General features: G+C 65.7%; 2 protein-coding genes across 3 annotated transcripts; both read right to left on the bottom strand.

Annotated features, from left to right (window-relative positions):
• Window positions 1-101: 101 nt before the first annotated feature.
• LOC311427311 (gamma-secretase subunit Aph-1b-like) lies at window positions 102-4,104 on the bottom strand. Its single transcript, XM_084504621.1, has 7 exons — window positions 3,834-4,104; window positions 3,064-3,234; window positions 1,954-2,027; window positions 1,728-1,850; window positions 1,497-1,624; window positions 1,182-1,305; window positions 102-953 (listed from the first exon to the last, which is right to left on the bottom strand). Exons 1-7 carry the CDS (start codon window positions 3,944-3,946, stop codon window positions 916-918), a joined length of 771 nt encoding a protein of 256 aa, XP_084360747.1. The 5' UTR covers window positions 3,947-4,104; the 3' UTR covers window positions 102-915.
• A 1,963-nt stretch (window positions 4,105-6,067) lies between these two features.
• LOC311427306 (uncharacterized protein) lies at window positions 6,068-17,358 on the bottom strand. 2 transcript variants are annotated; one of them, XM_084504610.1, is made up of 9 exons: window positions 17,161-17,358; window positions 16,394-16,519; window positions 10,850-10,983; window positions 10,314-10,431; window positions 10,146-10,216; window positions 9,886-9,961; window positions 9,183-9,245; window positions 8,907-8,976; window positions 6,068-6,375 (listed from the first exon to the last, which is right to left on the bottom strand). In XM_084504610.1, exons 1-9 carry the CDS (start codon window positions 17,272-17,274, stop codon window positions 6,293-6,295), a joined length of 855 nt encoding a protein of 284 aa, XP_084360736.1. In that variant the 5' UTR covers window positions 17,275-17,358; the 3' UTR covers window positions 6,068-6,292. The 2 variants fall into 2 exon arrangements, with proteins under 2 accessions (XP_084360736.1, XP_084360737.1); XM_084504611.1 differs by lacking the exons at window positions 16,394-16,519; window positions 17,161-17,358 and adding an exon at window positions 12,866-13,125.
• Between the last annotated feature and the right edge of the window lie 1,448 nt (window positions 17,359-18,806).

Below are 18,806 nucleotides of genomic sequence, written 5' to 3'. Positions count from 1 at the left end.
TGAGGGGAGGAAGACACGGGAGGAAGCCTCCGCCCTGGTGGCAACCGAGGAGCGGCCGAAGCACCCACCCCCCCAGGGCTGGCACACACCCCACTCAGCTATGGTGCTTATTATTTTTTTTTTTTTATTGGTATAAAAGCCCACTGTGGACAAAGCCGCCTTCTCAGCACTGAGCCCCTGGGCTGTTTCAATATCCCCATCTTGTAAGCACAGCATCAGGGCCGGTGCCTGCCTGAAAATCCCCCTCCGGCCCCTGGAGAGGGCGATGATCCCCGGGGGGGCAGCCCCCAGCACCCCTCCCCAGGCCGTGCTGGCACCAGCTGCAGGCTCGCTGGTCCACGGCCACCCACCAGAGCTGCTGGGATCCGTCTCCCCACATCTCTTCCCACCACCTTCCATCCCCAGCAGCTGCCCCCCACCCCACACCAGCCCCCCGACACCACCCCCCAGGATGCCAGCTCACTGCAGTCCAGCGCTGGGGCCACGTCTTGCCGTGAGCAGGGGGCGAAGAGGTGGAGAAAGAAGCACCACAGGGCTCAGCCCCGGCCCAGACAGCGCCTTGCAAAGCTGCTTCCTCCACCCCAGCGGCACAGGGGACAAGGGGGGCATCTTCAGCGCCGGGGGGAGAAGCGAGGGGGGTCCTTGGGATCAGTCTGAGGAAGGATCCTTCCCAGGCAGGGTAGCTCAGGGCCAGCAAAGCCAAGTCCTGCAGGCTGGGCTGTCCCTGGAGGGGCAGAGGAGCAGGCCAGCCCCGGTGCCACTTGTCCGCTGGGTGGTGGTCCCTGCCCCGCCGGGGGCTGGCCAGGTCCCCCCTTCCAGGAGAAAAACGTATTGCAGAGGAGGCGAGTGCCGATGGTGTCGCCGAGATGGAGGGGAGGGCAGGGGCAGCTGGGGACAGGAGCGTCCTGCGGGGTCTCAGGATGCCAGCTGGGGGCTGGCTCCGCTCTGCGAACCTGCGGAAACCAAGACGGGGTGGTGGGGTGGAGATTTTCACCAAATTTCATACCCAAACCACCTCCCCCTAAGAGTCAGTCAGCCCCACGGTCTCCTCCTGTCCCGTAGGAGATGCAGCCAGCTCCTCGCCTCGTTCCCCAAGAGAACCTTTCCCCACCCCAGGACCCAGCACCCAGAGGGTCCCCAGCACCCAGAGGGGTCCCTGTCCCCCTGTACCAAGCACTTACAGAGCAGGAAGCGGCGCAGGTTCTGTGCAGAGCCCCCCGAGAGCAGGTAAGCCCAGACAGCAGCAGCGGCCATCAGCAGGTAGGAGGGCACCAGGCTGCCCACGTACAGCGGGTTCCAAAACGTCTGGGGGGGAGGAAAAGCAGAAAAGGGAAAGGGTGAGAGGGGTCTCCCACAGCCCGGCTGCTCCACACAGCCACCGTGTCCCCCTCCTGATGGTTCCAGTGGTGTGGAAAGCCTGGTGAGGGTCTGGGATGGGACGGGGACGTGTGGCAGCATCCCTGGAGGCAGCACGGGGCTCTGCTCCCAGCACTCACCGACCCCGAAACCGCGAGGTGCATGAGGACGACGGCGGCGATCTCCCACCAGCGCCGGTTCTCACAGCCGTGGAAGAAGAGGATGCCCCAGAAGGTGTGCAGGAAGATCAACACCATGGTCATGAAGGCTGCGGGGAGCAGCAGCGGGGGGTCACCAGGGAGCCACGGGCCCTGCGGGGGGCTCCGATGGCTACGGGGAGCAGGGATGTGGGTTATGGCCCCGTCCCTCACCTGAGGTCAGGAAGTAGAGCTGCGAGTCCCCGTGGATGCCCACGGTGCCCGGCCCCAGCGCGTCCGCCAGGAGGTTGATCATGGAGAAGGCGCCGCTCATCAGCCCAAAGCCCACGCCAGCCACTGCCGGGACAGAGAGGCCGTGACACCCCAAAACCACGATCCCCCCCCGCCCCAGGGACCTCCCAAACCCCATCAGTACCCCGGGTACCTGCGCGGCACTCACCGTATGCCATTTGCTGGATGGAGATGGGGGAGCAGCCGTCCTCGCTGAGGGCCACCAGCCCCTCGATGGCCTTCCTGCAGGGAAAAGCGTGTTGCCAGCAGGCACCTGGCTCCTTGCTCAATAATCCTGCCCTTGATTAATGGACCTGCGGGCACTCTGCGCACCGCTACGCCACGGCAGGAGCACTGCTGCCACCGCGGGGACCTCCCTGAGCCACCGCCACGGGGCTGAGGCCACGTCGGGTACTTGTTCAGCTTTGGGACCCTCAGTACAAGGACATCGAGGGCCTGGAGCCTGTCCAGAGAAGGGCTACGGGGCTGGTGAAGGGCCTGGAGCACAAGTGCTGTGGGGAGAGGCTGAGGGAGCTGGGGGGGTTTGGTCTGGGGAAGAGGAGGCTCAGGGGAGACCTCATTGCTCTCTGCAACTGCCTGAAAGGAAGGGGTGGGGAGCTGGGGGTCGGCCTCTGCTCACAGGTAGCTAGCTTGAGGACTAGAGGGAGTGGCCTCGAGTTGTTCCAGGGGAGGTTCAGGCTGAAAATGAGGAGACATTTCTGCTCAGAAAGAGCAGTCAGGCACTGGGATGGGTTCCCAGGGAGGTGGTGGAGTCACCGTCCCTGGGGGTGTTCAGGGAAAGGCTGGACGTGGTGCTTGGGGGCAGGGTTTAGTGGGTGACAGTGGGGGTAGGGGCATGGCTGGACCAGATCTCGGAGGTCTTTTCCAACCCTAATGACTCTGTGATCCCAATCCAACCCCACAGACCAGGTGTGGGGGCTGCCGGGGTGCCACAGACCCAGCAGCAGCACCGCAAGCTGCAGAGCGCACCCCTAGGGCATGCACACAGCTGGGAGAGCAAACCTATTTTTTTTAGAAAACACAAAGAAAAGAAAAAAAAACAAAAAACAACACAGAGGGTGCAGAAAGAAGCCCAAAAAAAAAAAAAAAAAAGGAAAAGAGATTGCAGGGAGGAGAGGCTGTGGCTCTGCAGGACGGAGCTCTGCCACCCTCTGCCTGCGTGCCGCAGTGCTGCCGCCCTCCCCGCCACCGCCGCCACCGGGTCTGGGTCCAGACTTTGCCCCGGTGTCCCCGTGCCCCGTCCCCGTGCCCCCCGTACCTGAGCAGCTTGTAGTAGAGGAAGCGGAAGGCCTCCTGCAGCAGCACCGAGAACATCACCCCGAAGATCAGCAGCCCCCGCTGCAGCGCCTCGTCGCGCGGGTCGCTGGCCTTCACCGCGATGAACCAGATGAGGGAGGAGAGCAGCAGCGACACCAGCCAGAAGAACGCCCTGCAAGGACCGGGAGCCCGTCACCGGCACGGTACCGGGGACGGTAACGGGGCCTGGACCCTGCCGTGCACTGGTGGTGCCCGTACTGGTACCGGTGCCGCGGTACTGGTGGTGCTGTGCGCACTGGTGGTGCCTGTACTGGTACCAGTGCCGCGGTACTGGTGGTGCCCATGATGGTACCGGTGCCCCGGTACCGGTGCCCCCATGGGTACCGGTGGTCGTGTTGTGCCCGTGACAGCCCCGGTGCCCATACCAGTGCCCGGTACCGGTACCAGTATGGGTGCTGGTGGTCCTGCAGCACTCATAGCAGTGCGGGTACCGGTGGCTGTGGCCGTGCCCACACCGGTGCGGGTGCCATAGCCCAGCCGTGCACACCCGTACCGGCACCACCACCCCTCCCGGTACCGGTACCGGTGCCGGTGCCCACCCCAGCCCCATACCCACACCGGTACCGGTACCAGTGCCCACCCCAGCCCCGTACCCACACCGGTACCAGCCGCAGCACCGTGCCCCAGGCTGTGTGCCGGTCCCGGTGCCGGTCCCGGTGCGGGTCCCGGTGCCGGTCGCGGTGCCCACCACCCCCCGGTACCGGCACGGACCCGGCGATGAGGATGATGATGCGCAGCGGGTCGCGGGCGATGGTGAAGAGGAAGAGGCTGAGCGCGGGCCCGAAGGCGATGAAGGTGCACCCGAAGAAGACGGCGAGCGTCATGGCGGCGGCTCCGGTACCGGCACCGGCTCCGGTCCCGGGGATCCCGGAGGGGGGGTCCCGGGGGGGTCCCGGGCTGGGCTCGGCACCGCGGGGTCCCGCCTGCTCCCGGCCCGCGCCCCCCGCCCTTCCGGGGCCGCCTGACGTCACCCGCCGCCTGCGCGCGCCGCCGCCGGGCCCGGAAGAGCGGCGCGGGGCGGGGCCCGCACCGGGGAGCGGGGGCGGGGAACCGGGAGGGGGCGTGGCTTTGGTGGAGGGGGGCGTGGTCTGTTTGGGTGGGCGTGGTTTGATAGGAGGGGGCGTGGTCTGGCCGGAGGGGCGGTGTCTGCTCGGGTGGGGCGTTGTCGGACTGGAGGGGGCGGGGTCTAAGCGCAGGGGGCGTGGTCTAAGCGCAGGGGGCGTGGCCCGCACAGGGCCGCCTGGTCTACCCGGAGCCCACGGTGGCCATGCCCCGCCGGGGGGGGGTCCCCCGAGGGGGCGGTCGGGGGTGGCCTGGGCAAGGCGCTGCGGCTGGGGGTGGTGCATAAAGGGGGCTGCAGGAGAGCTGGGGGGGAATCTGCGTCCAGGGGTGGTGGTAGGACAAAGGGGAATGGCTTTAAAATAAAAGAGGGGAGATTTGGGTTAGGTATTTGGAAGAAAATCTTTATTTTAAGGGTGGTGAGGACCTGGCACAGAGGAGCCGTGGCTGCCCCATCCCTGGCAGTGCTCAAGGCCAGGCTGCATGGGGCTGGGGGCAGCCTGGGCTGGGGGGAGGTGTCCCTGCCCATGGCAGGGGGGCAGAATTGGGTGGGTTTTAGGGTCCCTCCCAACCCAACCTGTGCTGGGACCCCACGGTTTGCAGTTGTACCCCTGGAGCCCTATCATCCTTACGGTTCCCCTCCCTGTAGAGCAAGGGGCAGTGGGGGGACGGCAGCGCAGTGCTGGGCCCCAGGGGGTCGGCTGGCGGCCTTGGTGCTGCCATCACCGGGAACAGCCACAGCGCCTGGCAGAAATGAGTTCAGAGGTGAAGGAGGAGCTGTGGGAGGGGTGTAAATGGTTGAACGGGCCGGCACGGTGCAGGAGGCTGGAATGGGGAAAAGTGCTGGGTGTGAAAGGGCTCTTTGTGCCGGAGGGACGCCCGGGAGCTGGGCGCTGGGGACGCGCCCTGATAGGGAGGCCTGTTTGCAGGGCAGGGTGCCGTGGTGGCTTTGCCCTCTTGTGCCTCTTACAGACAGACAAATCCCCTCCAGGGGGCTGCTTTGACCAAACACCAGCTCCACGCAGCGACCTGCTGCGGGGAAAGACCTGAGGAGAAACCCCATCCCTCCTGCATGTCCTGGGATGTGACAGCCCAGAGGGAGAATGAGCAGCGAGGGCAGCCCTTTGAAGCTCAGCTTCAGTCTGCAGAGCTCCAAATCATGATTTGGGGGCCAGGAGGAGGGCAGGAGGCCAGAAGCACCTGGGCAGGAAAGAGCTGCCAGCTCTCCATCCTCTCCCGAGCCGAAGGGCAGCAGCAAATAAAGGGAAGCGGTCAGGGAAAGCTCGCCCTGTCACTCGATGGGGTGACGGCCTGGCCCAGCGAGGGGTCAGCACAAATTAATGTTTCCTGGCTGCCTGAGGCTGTGCTGCCAGGGGGATATCCGCAGGGCTCCATGCAAGCCGTGGAGGGGCCCGGAGCAGAGGGCAGGGCTAGATCGCAGCTCTGGGCATCCCCAGGGAGCCCATCCCTGCTTGGTGAGAGCGGCGAGGCACATCCTGCCACCCTCCTCTTTGTGCTGGAGAAAACACAGCAGAGCAGGAGGGAACTTCCCGAGCGTGCTGGGAGTTGGTGGCCTGCCATGTTAGCGTCTGTGGGTTTGTACAGCTGTCCCTCGGGCGGCTGGTAGGAGAGAACGCAGCGAGGGCATAGGGTGAACAGCTCCGGGCCTGGAGAAGATCCCGGTAAGTGTGCACGTGCTCATTTTGGGCTGAGCTTGGGACTTTGAGGTTCCCTGTGCATCCTAAGGAATCACTCTCAGTCCCATCCCAAGGCCAAGGACGTCCTTGTGACTGCTCTACCTGCCCCACAGCAATGCTCCTACAGAGCAGCCCCCCCATCTCCCAGTGCCCTTGCCCCCCATCCACAAGGACCAAGCGCACCCGTCCTTCTTGTCAAACTGCTTTAATATTTGGACATGAAGACAGGACAGAGCCGTTCGGGCTGTGCACAGACAAGACGCCCCCCGAGCCACGGTGTAAGGCTGCAGGGCTTCCCTTCTCAACGGATGTGTGGATTTGGCCAAGGCGCAGTTCAGCTGATGACATCCTGAGCGTGCCAGTGGGGTGCACGTGTGGGGTATAGGGAAGAGGGGCGGGGGCTCCCCAGGCAGCTCAGAGGTTGTTCAGCTCCAGCAAGGTCTGGTCCAGGACCTGGTGGATGCCCACGTTCTCCTCTTTGGCACTGGCCAGACTCTCTGTGAACACAAGGGACACCCAGCCACGCACACAGCCGGACCCACGCACACCACGCCAGGCACAGACACACGCACACGGGACACGGCTCAGTATGAGCAGCCCCAGCAGCGGCAGGGATGAGCCCACGACCCCCGGGTGGGGGTCAGGCAGCCCCCCCCTCTCTTCAGCTTCTCCATCCTCCCGCTGCACCCTGTAGCCCTCGGCCAGCCCCTCCGTGGTGCGGGTACCACCACCACCACCACCGCGGCCCCATCTCTCCCCGTCCTGCCGTCCCCACCGGCACGTGCACGAACCCTTGAGAGAGGAGAAGCTGGTGCCAGCGGCACGAGCCGGGTGCTCCGTGAAGAAGAGGAGTGAGACAGCAGCCCGGGAGGGCGGGCAGAGAGGACAGCAGAGAAGGAGCAGAGATATCGAGGCTGCAGGGACGAGCTCCGACGGGCAGCCCGCTGCCAGGGCGGCCTCCTCCGGTGCTGGCTTGCGGTCGGCATCCCCCTCCCCACTAAGAGATGGGGATGGGGGCACCCTGCGGGGACCCCACTCTGAGGGCACCCTCCCTGCGTGGTTTTGGGGTGACGGGAGGGAGGGGGAAGCAGCCACACAAATCTCCAAATCCCTCCCCAGCAGGGCCATGCTGGTGCCAGGGGACAGCCACCACCGTGTGGGCATCCCAGGACACGACAAAACCCCTGATCCCTCTCTCCAAAAAAAAAAAAAAAAAAAAAAAAAAACCAACATTGGCTCCCCAAAGGCTCCCTGTCCCCCCCAGCAGGGTGGTTATCCCCATGGGGAGCGGGCAGGGGTTCCCAGCCCCAAACCAGCCTGGCCAAAAGGGGGCAGGGGGGCAGCCGGGGCTGGGTGTGAGGCTGTGCTGGGGCTGGAGCTGCCTTAGCTCAGTTGTTAAGCTCGGTAAGGATGACCCGCAGCTCGTTAGTGAGAACGCGGTTTTTCTCGGCCTCCTGCCGGGAGCGCTCTAGAGAAAACGGAGACGTCAGCGCAGCAAAGGGGAGAGAGAGAGAAAAGAGAGTTAGTGAAAAAGAGACAGTGCTGCCTGCGAGAGCCTTCGCTGGGCACCCCGCTGTGGTGCCACTGGTGGGCACTGGGGACCAGTGGGGACGGCGGGAGGAGGCAGTCGGCCCCGGGTCCACCAATTCTGGGTTTTGGGGCAGGGTAGGATGGTGAGGGATGAGGGTTGGGGACCCATTTAGGGCCAGGAACTGCTGACGAACAGTAGGGTCAGCCCTGTTGGCACGAGAAGGGGATGGAGGAGACGTCAGGGCTGTCGTGGTGTCCAGGGGTGTGGATGGGGAGCAGACAGGACCGGGTCTAACCCTACTAATTCAGGCCGAAAGAGCGATGGAGAAACGTCTTGAAAGGTGGCAGAAGATGAGGAAAGCTGTGTCCGGGAGCCGGGGGTGGTGGGGGACGTCCCCAGGCTGAGGCACAACGGGGCTCAGCAGTGGGGGTCCCCACAGCCACCTCCCACCCCCGGCTGCCGGCAAGAAGGAGCAGGCAATGAAGGGGTGAGCGTGGGGAGCCAGAGCAGCATGAAGAAAACGAGGGAGAAACCAAGGAGAGAAAACGCTTTATTGAGACCAACTCGGTGACCCGGAGGGACAGAACAGAAAAGAAAAAGTCATGAAATGCAAACTGAAGAGCGATGTGTGAAGGAAGGAGGGGAGCGGGGAGAGGGGAGCAGGGGGAGAAAGGGGGGGAACCGGGGGCTGCCTGCCTGGGGACGGACACCCCTCATCCCCATGGGGCTGGAGCCCACCTCTCCTCGGAGGTGCTGCTTCTCCGGGACGTGTCCCCCCACCCTGGGCACGGCTTTGCTGGGGGGGGCGCAGGGTCCCCGGTGCTCGTGCTGCTGGGATCTGGGGGCTGCTCCCCTTTCCCCCAAACACCCCGTAGCGCCTTACGCCTTGCTTTCCCCAAAAAGAGGGACACTGCAGGGACCTCCATGGGCCGGGAAGGACAGAGAGGGGATGGGAAGGGCAGGGGGAGCGGTGGGGGGGCCGGGCAGGCAAGCGGCCGAGCTGGGGAGGGGGAGGATGAAGGTGAGGATGAAGGGGATGGGGGGGGGAGTGCGGTGCTGGTGCCGGCCGGAGGGGCTCAGAGGGAGGTGATGTCGTTAAGCGCATTGTCCAGCTCCTCGCTGATGGCTTTGTACTTCATCTTCTGCGCATACACTTCGTCTGCAGGCAGTGGGGAGGGGGCAGCAGGGGGGTGGCAGGCGGTGGAGCGGGGAGGGGGCGAGTGGCAGAGAGAGAGAGAGCGGGTGAGCGGGGCACGGGGCGTGCGGGTACGGCATCGGGCACAGGCAGAGTGGATGCGGCCCTATTCCCCTCCCACAGACCCCAAAAAACCCCCACGGCACCCCAGCCTCCCCCCCTACCCACCTCCCTGCATGGGGACCCGGCTCGCCCATGGGGTGCTTTGGCCTCAGCCCGGCCGAGCCCCCCCTAATCAGGGACACGTCCTGTCCCGTTGTCCCCATGACAAAGGGGTCGGGAGGCGGTGGGGGTGTTTTTACCTTCCAAATCATCAATGGTTTTCTCCAGCTTCGCCACAGACCGCTCGGCAAACTCTGCCCGGGTCTCCGCCTGCGGGAGAGGACGAGTGTGATGGGGGTGCCCCTAAACCTGCCCCCCAAGCGCACCCCGCACCCCAAAACCGCCCCAAAATCATCTCCTGCGCCTGGGCTGCTTGCAGGTGCCAAGCACATTAATTAACCTCCAAGCCTGGGAGGTGAGGGATTATTTTTCCTGCTGCCCTGGGAGCACCCGCGGGGACCCAAAATGAGCCTTACCTCCTTCAGCTTCTCCCCTAGGAGCTTGATTTCCTCCTCGTACTTGTCCTCCTTGGTGGAATACTGCAGGGACACAGAGATACGTCCGTGAGCCCCGTGGGACACAATCTGTCACCCTTGTCCCCCCCCACACCCAAGGGACCCCGTTCCCCCCAGCCCCAAGCTCTGCGCCCAGCCCCCGCAGCCCCTACCTTGTCGGCCTGGGCCTCCAGGGACTTCAGGTTGTTGGTGACAATTTTCAGCTCCTCCTCTAGGTCACCACATTTACTACATCCCAAGCAAGGCGTGGGGAGAGGGGGGGAAGCAGGGCCAGGGATGGTGGTTGGGGAGGAGAGGAGCGGGGAGCAGGAAGAGCGGGCGCAGGGCAGGAGGAAAGAAAAAGAGAGAAAATAAGATGAGAGAGGAGAAACCTCGGGCAGCAAGGGTGGGAGAGGAGCAGAGCTGCCGGGCACGGGTCCCTTCCTCGTGCCAGCCTGTGTCAGCGCTGCCACCACGCTCCTGCAGCCCTCCGAGGAGGAGGAGGAGGAGGAGGGTGAGGAGGAAGAGGAGGAGAGCGGGCACGGAGGATTGTGCCCAGCCTGCGGTGATGTAGGGGAAGGCGAGGTGAGGGCTGGCGGCCGAGGCAGAGTGGAAAAGAGGTGGCTGGAGAGCGACAGAGAGAGGGGGGGCTGCCGCACGTCGCCCCGCGCCCCTGCCCTGGTACCTCTTCCTCTGAGGCAATGAGGGATTTGAGGGTCTGGTCCATGGTCCGCAGCTCCTCCTCCAGCTGTCTCACTCGGCTGGGGTGGGAAAGGGGCCAGCAGAGAGCAGGGTCATGGATGTGCTGGGGGGTGCGATCCCTCTGCCTCCCCTCCCACCCCACACACACCTCCCCGTCCCCACGGGGACGCTCGGCCACCCCTGTCCCCACACGGACACGGCACGGGGGTGGTGTGGGACCCCCCCAGGGAGCCCCCCGCTCACCTCTCCGCAACCTCTGCCCTCTCCTCCGAGCGCTCCAGCTCTCCCTCAAGGACGACCAGCTTGCGGGCGACCTGTTGGTGGCATCAGAAAGAAGGTGTCAGCCCCAGAAAGGGGGTGTAAGGCCACAGGGGGTGGCCCCGGGGGGACACCAGGGGACGGGGCACGCACCTCCTCGTATTTGCGGTCGGCCTCCTCTGCTATGTGCTTGGCCTCCTTCAGCTGCATCTCCTGGAGCTCCATCTTCTCCTCGTCCTTCATGGCCCTGTTCTCGATGACCTTCATGCCTCTGAGGGAAGCCAAAGCAAGGAGATTAGGAGATCTCTTCAAGGAGAGATGTTATGGCTGTGGGTCGAGGTGGCTCCTACACCTCCTGCCTGCCCCTGCCGTCCTCCAGCCCCAGCACCACGGGGCACTGCCCGGGGACAGTGGCACCCCCTCAGCCACCCCGTGCCGGTGGCACCCCGGGGATGCTTCCGAGCACAATTAAAGCACCAGAGATGCCCCAAGGCCCTTCTGGGGACACGTCCTGGTGCAAAGAGCTGTGGGCATGGTGCCTCTCAACCAGGCTGGTCCCAAACTCATCCCTCATCCCTCAGGAGCTGCTCTTTGCACCGTGCAGGAATCCCCTCTGCGGAGAGCAGGGGGCTGCTGGTGATGGAGGGTGACCCGATACGACCCCGGCGGTGCCCCCCCTCCCGTCACACCTCTCGCTCTCATCCGCCGCCTTCTCGGCCTCCTCCAGCTTCTGCAGGGCGGTGGCCAGGCGCTCCTGGGCCCGGTCCAGCTCCTCCTCCACCAGCTGGATGCGGCGGTTCAGAGAGGCCACCTCAGCTTCGGCCTGGGGAGCACAAAAACCCGGGGTCACCGCCCGTCCCCAGTGCGTTTTCAGCAGGAGAATGTGCATTTGCGTGGAGCACCCCTTTGTGCCGTGCTCGCCCAGCTGGGACACGCGTCCCATTTGCCCACCCCGAGCACCTCGCTCGGTGCCACACGGCCCCGGAGGTGGAAGGGGTGCGCTCCATGGGGCAGCACGGGGTTTGGGGTTTGCAGAGCCGTGAGTAAAGGAGGAGGAATGCCCCGTGCAGATTCGCTCCCGAAAAGGAGATGGGAGCCACTTGTGGATTTCCTGTTTACGGAGGCGGCGGCGGAGCCAAGCGGCCGGGACGCCCTCCCCGGCCCCACACCACCGAGCCCCACTGCGCCGTGGGGCCATTTGGGGCCCCCGTGCTGCCCCCCCTACTAATTTACAGCCCGGCACTGGGGGGCAATGGAGCGAGTCGCCCTCGTCGGGCTGGCTCCTGGCCAAGCCTCCTATGGGGCCGGTGGGACCGGGTCCCATTATTTCCCCTCCCCAACCTCCTCCCCGTTTGTTCCCAGGCTCCCCGCGCGCGGGGCCGTCCGGGAGAGGTGGCCCTGGCCCCCCGCCAGCCCCTCGCCGCCTGGCCCCCGCGCTCTTTCCATTTGCTAAGGCCCTCCTGCTCCGTCATCGCCGGGAAACGCTGCCTCAGCAGCTCCCGGCCCCGCAGGGAGGGGGCTGCTGGAAGGAGAGGGGAGCAGGGATTAAAAAAAAATAATTAAAAAATTAAAAAAATGGGGTGCAAAGGGATGGGCAGTGCTGAGAGCATCGTGCCTCCTGCTTATTCATGGGCTGGAGCAGGCCTGGCACCGTGCTCCAGCAGCACCCTGGGGACACGGAGCAGGGAGCCAGGCGGGGATGTCCCCATACCCGCCACCACCATCCCCTATAGGTAAGGGATGGCAGCACCTCCGCTGACGCTCCGCATCGCCCCGCAGGGGGCTTTTTTTCCCCGGGGATGACCCCCCCCGAAGTGGGTCAGAGCTGCCCGGATGGGCAGTGGGGAACATGAGCTCGCCGTCAGCGCCTGGCGAGCGGGGAACCCGATCTGTGGCGGCAGGAAGGGGCCGTTTCCTCCGCACGCAGCCCCGGGTGACAACAGCCCGGGTACCGCGCCCAGCTCTGCCGCCCCTGATAGCGCTGGGGATGTTACGGGAGCAAAGCGGGGGGGGGGGGGAACAGAGGAAAAAGGAAAAAAAAAAAAAAAAAGCACGAAAATACCGCCCAACAACAACAAGAGAAAGCAAAAAAAAAATAAATAAAGCTGCAGCAGGAGCGAGCTGCCGCCTGGAAACGCCGTCCCGCTGCCACGGGGTGGGAATTGCAGCCCAAATTGGTAAATGGGGGGGGTTCTCCCCAACAAGGGACACGATGGGGAGCAGGGGGGCTCTGCTGAGGAGCCGGACACAGAGCCTGGGTGGGGGGCTCTCCGCTGAGCCCCCGAGGGGGGCACCTTTCCCGGGGTCTGCCAGCCCCAGCCCAGTCGAGGCGCTGAGCTGGACACTCACCGGGGAAGCTGCGGCGAGCCCCACACGGGAGCATCCCTACCAAAGCCCACCTCTGGTGCTGGGGACCCTGCCCGGAGTCCCCCACCCCGTACCCACACCCAGGGGGCTCCTACACACTGGGATGACCACCCCGTGCCCCCCAGCCCCCTGTCCCCAGCGCAGTGAGGATGCCGGTGCCGGGTCCCCCCAGGGCGTGCCATGGGGCACCCGGGGAGTGGCCACTCGTGCCCGTAGCGGGGTGGCCAGCACCCACGGGACCGTGCAGCTCTGCTCCCTGGCATCCAGCCCTATGGGGCCAGCGGCGCTGCCCCAGCAGCGGGGGGTCCCTGGGGGGTCCCCAGCCCCAGGAGCCTTACCCGCTCCCGGGCCTGCCGCTCGGCATCGGCCTCCCGCTGCAGGTGCTCGGCGCGCTCCTCCGCCTCGTCGGCCACCTGCTGCAGGCTCTGGATCTTCTTCTTGACGGCGTCGATGGAGCTGATGCCGGCCATGGCCGTGCGGCCGGCGGGGAGCACAGGGAGGCCGCAGCACCGAGCCCTTTGTGGGATCTGCCTGGCTCGGGCAGGAAGCGCTCAGGCGGCGGCCGCTCCCGCCGCCCGCCCTGCCTCCATCCCTTCCTGCTCCTCCTCCTCCTCCTCCTCCTCCTCCTCCTCCTGCTCCTGCTCCTGCTGCTGCTGCCATGGGCAGACCCAGGCCCGCTGCGCTCCCTGGACAGAGCGCGCGGTGCCCCCCGGGTAGGGCGCATGGGTCCCCGTCAGGCTGGGTGCCAGCCCCCTCCCCAAAAAAGCAGATACGTGCCCCCCCCAGGCACAGCAAGTGTCCCCCCAGGCTGGGCAAGATGCACGGTGCCTTCAGAGCAAGGCACGTTGCCCCCCACCCTGGGCAGGGTGTCCCCCAGCAGGGCACATTGACCCCCCTGGGCAGGGTGCATGGCTCCCCACCCAGCTAGGGCACTGGGGGGTGCCCCCCGGCATAAGGGACGCAGCCCCCTCCTAAAGCAGGGCACGCAGTGCCCCCCATGGCTCCAGCAGAGAGGCAGAGAGGAGCTTGGAGACGATTTTTTGAGGGGGACAGGGGTCTGGGGATGCCCTGTGGGCCCCCACGGGCAGGGGAGCAGCGCACACACGGGTGCTCCCCAGCTGCAGAGCCAGGGGAAGGATTTCTGCCCCACAGGCAAGAGGGATGGGGCAGGAGGGCAAAGCCCACTCCGGGGCACCCCCTGGGGTCCCTTGGCACAGGGTGCCCCCGCTGTCTCACCCCTTTGGCATCTGCTCCCCAAGCTGGGACCTGGCCAGCAGCCCCACGGAGACCCCTGGGGCCAGTGCCCCAGGGGAGAGGTCGGTCCCTGGCTCCGTGCCCCCCAGCTCTGTGCCCCCCAGCTCCGTGTTCCCACCTCAGCAGATGCCTTGGTGCGTCAGGAGGGCACGGCACGGTGGTTCTCAATCTGCCTAAAGGAGCTCTGGCAGCTCACACCTGCCTCCAGGGACGGATCCGAGCCATTCCCAGGATGACCCCACTGGCTGCCATGGGGTCTGGGACCACCCTAGGGGGGCCAGCACCCGGCCATGCCACTCGGGGTGGGTCCTGCAGCCCAATGTCCCCAGCCAGGTGGCATGGGGGCACGTGGCATCGGGCTTGGCCCCTCTCCCAGCCCAGCACTTGGGCACAGAGAGGTGCACGGGGCACAAATGGGGGGTCCCAGTGGCCAAAGGGCAGTGGGATCAGTGGGATCTGGCAGCGGGGGACAGGCTGTGGGGGCAGGCACCCCGTTCCAGGCTGGGTGCCTCCTGCCCTGGCCCCACCCAGGGATGCAGTCACTTCCCAGCAGCGCCCGTTCCCTCCCACCGGCTCGGGGAATCGCCAAATAAGAGCAAAGTCTCGGCTTGGGAGAGCACCGGGGCGGGAACTTGGGTGAAGCCTCCGGGATCGTGGCCTGGGAACGGCTCAGCCTGCCTTTCCCTGCGCCCGGCGGGTGGCTGGGGACGGGCTGGCCACCGGGGACAAGTGGGGACGGAGGGGCTGCGGGGCATAAACCCTGCTCCGGGCTCGCGTGCTGTCCCTCGTGGGGGACACGGAGGGGACGGGGCCACGGTGGCCTCGTCCAGCTGCTGGGAAGGATCTGGAGCTGCCAACCCCGCGGCTCGGTCCTGCTGCTCCTCGCCGAGTGGGAGCACTTAGCGCTGTCAGCACGTCCCCGTCAGGGACACCTGGGGACTTCCAGGTCTCGCACGTGGCACAGCCTGTCCCCGCGCATGGCACAGCCTCCTGCCCCTTCCCGACACCGCAGCAGGGCTCCTTCACCACGACCCCGCTCCAGACCCTTCCCCCAAGGGGCCAGGGGCTCCCCGTCCCCGAATCTGCCAGGACAGGGCTCTCCTTGCCAAAATCCACAACCTTTCCCTGCTGCTTTGGAGTGCTCTTGGTGCCACCAAGCACCCCTGTGTCCCCTCCGTGCCCCACACCAAGCTCGCCTCATCCCACACCGATCCCACCAGTACAGACCAGTACAGAGCCCAGCACAGCCCCCAGCACAGTCCCCCGGGCCAGCCCGGCGTGCCTGCCTCTTGCCAAGACCAACCAGCCCTTCCAGAGGGTTTCCAACGTTTTAACAACTTTGTGTCTGACTTCGGGCAGGCCCAAGGGGTCAGCAAACAGCCCCAGAGCCTTCCTCAGGACAAACTTCCCAAAACTCCTACAGGAGGCAGCCGGGCACAGGGGGACACTGGCACCTCGCTGCCCAGAGCTGGGGGGGGCGCACAGGCTGGGGACACCCCCTCCTCACCCCAGGAGCCTCTCTGGGGACAGCCACCCCTCTGTCCCTTTTGGAAGCACCAGGGATGATGCAAGGCAGGCACTGGTGGGACTGGGGACACTGGGGTGGGTTTCAGGCTCTGTCTCCTCTTTCCCCTGTTCCCATTTCTCCGCTGCCACCACCTCCTGTGCCCATGGAGGTCGGGGGTCCCTGTGGGGTGGCACTGGGAGGGAGGGGTCCGGTCACTCCTGGGGGCTCTGGGCCACCCTGGGGCCTTTGCTGCCGCTGCTTGTCCCTGCCTGCTGTCCCCTGTCCTTGGCGGCCACCTTGGGGATTTGACGCATCCCCCCCCGTTTGGCTCCACGAACCAGCTGGGATTGAATTTTTGGTTCTCAATCCTGAAAAGCCTGGCCGTGCCCCTGCTGGCTGCACTCCCGACGGCTCCCTTTTAGCTTCTCCTCCAGTTTCCAGGGTTGGCTTTCATCAGAGAAGGACTGGCCATCAAAAGGAGGGTTTATTTATAGGGTGTCAAATGCCCGGTGTGGCACCGCGGGTCGTTATACCCCGCTGCCGGGCGGCTCTGGGGCCGCGCACAGCTGTCCCGCCCTTCATCCCCGCCGGGCACAAGCCAATTTCAACACCTTCCTAACATCTCCCCGGCGGGATCCATTTCCCAGGAGAAACATCAGTCATGGCCCTAAATAAAACTCTTCCTGGCCTTTCCCTTCCCAGGGTACAGGGCGGCACGTTGGGGGTCCCCCCCACACGCACCCCAAGCATCCTATGCAACCAGTGCCCGCAACGGGCGAGAACTTTTCCCATTTCTCCACTCTTTTCCCCTTTTCTACCTCATTTGAGCCACAATGTTCAAGTTTTCCCTACACATACATGGCCGACGCTCACCGGGGATGCTTGTCCTGGTGCGTTTTGGGGCGCTGGGGCTGAGCGGTGCCCCCACACCTGTGGGTACCCCCATGGGACGTGCCCAGCACCCGCTGCCCGTCCCGGTGCCGGCGTGGCGGGGCCGGATCCTGCCACCCTCCCCACCAATATTTCCCATATAAGGCTCCCCTCTTCCTTCGCCCCCCCCTCCCCGGGGTCCGGTGCCCACGCAGGGGAGGGGTTGCCTACGTACGTCCGTGGCTTTCTTCTCCGCCTGCTCCAGCTTCTCCTGGGCCTCCTTGACGGACTCGGAGTACTTCTCCACCTCATCCTCCGTGCCCTTCAGCTTCTTCTGCAGGCCCTGCTGTTCCTCCTCCAGCTGTGGAAGGGACGGGTTATGGGGTGTCAGGGGGGGCTGGCACAAGGATGGCAACCCCAGGGCACCTACCCATCAGGGGACGGTCACCCTCATCCCATTGCATTGTCCTGTCGATTTCGGGGCCACACATCCTCGGGGAGCCACAGGTCCTTGGGGTCGGAGGACCCCTGAGCCCGGAGAGGGCAATGGGGTCCCAATGTGGGGACACCAGCAAGGTCCCCACCTCTTGTGGCTGAGGTGGGAGCACGCTGTCCCCAGGGGTGTCCCTGGCAGAGGGACAAGGGGGTGGCACTATGGTGTCCCACCAAGACCCAAGGAGTTTTGGGGGCGCTGAGGGGCAACAGGGACAACAGGCTGGGACACTGATCCCCAGGGCTGGCCACCCAGCGGGGTGAGGTCCCCAGGGTGGCTGTCCTTAGGGTGGGGGTCCCCAGGGCTGGGTATCCCCAAGGTGGGGGTCCCCAAGTTCGGACACCCAGCGGGGCAAATCCCAAGGGCTGGGGACCCTTAGGGCTGGGATCCACGAGCTGAACACCCATCAGGGCGAGATCCCTGGGGCCAAACCCCTTTAGGGTCAGGCTCCCCATCAACTTTTTATTTATTTTTTTTTGGGGGAAGGGGGGGTTCAGTGCGACACCCACCTGCTTGCAGCGGTCCTCCGCCTGCTTCTTGTCCGCCTCCGCCTGCTCGGCTCGGTCGATGGCGTTCTCCTTGTCCAGTTTGAGCATCTGCATCTTCTTCTTGATGGCCTCCATGGTGGCGGTGGCGGTGGCGGTGGCGGGGCACGGAGCACGGGGGGCGGCGGGGCTCGGAGCACCGGGGGCGGCGGCAGCACCGGCACTGAGCCCCCCGCCCCGCCGCGCCGCCTAAGAGCCGGGGAGGGGCCGCGCCGGGAGGGGGCCGCCCCGGTACCTCCCCCGCCGCCCGCCAGCACCTTTTAGGGACAGGCTTCGACACCGGCACCGAAAGGGACGGGAGAACGAGAAACGGGGGGGGGGTACCGGGGGGAGGCACCGGCAAGGCACCGGGAAGCCGGGGGGAGAACCTGGAGAGGGGCGCGCCGGTGGGGATGGGTGGGGGGCACCGGCAAGGGACGGCGCTGGGGACAGCGCAGGGCTCTGTGTTAGGGTTACCCTGGTGGCACTGAACTGGGGACACCCCCAGGGGACAGCGCTGGGGACACCCCCGGGAGACAGCGCTGGGGACACCCCCGGGGGACAGCAGCGGGGGTACCCTGTGGGCACTGCGCTGGGGACACCGCGGGGCTCTGGGGACACCCTGGGTGGCACACAGGGACGCCCACGCGCTGTAAAACCCCGCAGGCACAGTTTTCTGGGGCCGCAGGGACCTTCCTCGTGCTGCGAATGCGCTGGGGGCACCCGAGGACTGTGGTGATGCTGCTGGACCCCGGTGTCCCCTGGGCTGTTTGTGGCCCCCATCACCCCCGCAGGGCACCGCGCTCCTGGCACCACAGCCCCCTGCTGCAGTCCCGTGCCCCCCGGAGCTGGTGGCACCCCTAAACTCACAGCGTTTTGCTCAGCCCTACGCAGGTCCCCGCTGAAATAACGCTCCTGTTTCCCAGCACCAGTCCCATCTCTTCCCTGTCCCCCTGCCACCCCCTCAGGGTGGCCGCGGTGAGATCCCCAGTGTCCCCCCCCTTGCACCAGGCAGGCTCTTCCCAGCACAGCCCTCCCAGGACACCCCTCGGTGCCGCCCCGGCGTCCTCCGCGCAAGGCCTGGCAGAAAAACACAGAGGGAAAATCCTTTGGGAGCGAAGGGAGCCGAGCACTGACCTCCCTCCCCATCCCGCTGCTGCGTCACGGCGGGGCAGGGGCCCCGCTTCCACGGGGGAGCCCCGGTGCCACCCCGATGCCACCACCACCACCTCGTGCCCAGGTGCCACCAACCCCAGTGTGCCGGCACCTACAAGTCCCCTAGGATGGCGTTTCGGGGGGACAGGGGGCGTGCGGGCTGCCCTGCTGCTTCTGCCCTAAATAAACCGTATTCCACAGGCAAAAAAAATGCAAACCCTTCAGATCCCGGCTCCTCCAAAAATACCCCGTGCTTTAGCCCTGCTCGTAAATGCTTCTGGCACATTCCCAGCTGCAGGGTGGGCTCGGGGACGGGGCGGGGGGGCTGGGATGGGGCAGGGTGAGGGGGACGTGTGGGATCCCCAAGCTCATCGCCCCCGGGCTGCATCCAGCCCGGCACGGGGCTCCCCAAAATGGGGTGAGTGAAATCTGCCCTGGGTTTTTGGCAGAGGGGCGCAGAGAGCTGGAGGGAACAG

The sequence above is a fragment of the Aythya ferina genome, assembly GCF_964211825.1.
Source record: "Aythya ferina genome assembly, chromosome: Z".
In the NCBI taxonomy this organism is placed as follows: domain Eukaryota; kingdom Metazoa; phylum Chordata; class Aves; order Anseriformes; family Anatidae; genus Aythya; species Aythya ferina.
The sequence above is the reverse complement of the archived record's forward strand: the minus strand, read 5'-3'. Positions and strand labels throughout refer to the sequence as shown.

Bases quoted from the DNA above. Each gene is read 5' to 3' on its own strand.
- LOC311427311 (XM_084504621.1), bottom strand. From the start codon at position 3,946: ATGACGCTCGCCGTCTTCTTCGGGTGCACCTTCATCGCCTTCGGGCCC. The intron at 1,625-1,727 runs GTGAGGGACGGG...TGCTCCCCGCAG, and splicing joins GCTCTACTTCCTGACCTCAG to CCTTCATGACCATGGTGTTG. The intron at 1,306-1,496 runs GTGAGTGCTGGG...CCTCCCCCCCAG, and splicing joins ACCTCGCGGTTTCGGGGTCG to ACGTTTTGGAACCCGCTGTA.
- LOC311427306 (XM_084504610.1), bottom strand. From the start codon at position 17,274: ATGGAGGCCATCAAGAAGAAGATGCAGATGCTCAAACTGGACAAGGAG. The intron at 10,984-16,393 runs GTACGTAGGCAA...TGTGCTCCCCAG, and splicing joins CGGAGAAGAAAGCCACGGAC to GCCGAAGCTGAGGTGGCCTC. The intron at 6,376-8,906 runs GTAAAAACACCC...TTGTGTTCACAG, and splicing joins AACCATTGATGATTTGGAAG to AGAGTCTGGCCAGTGCCAAA.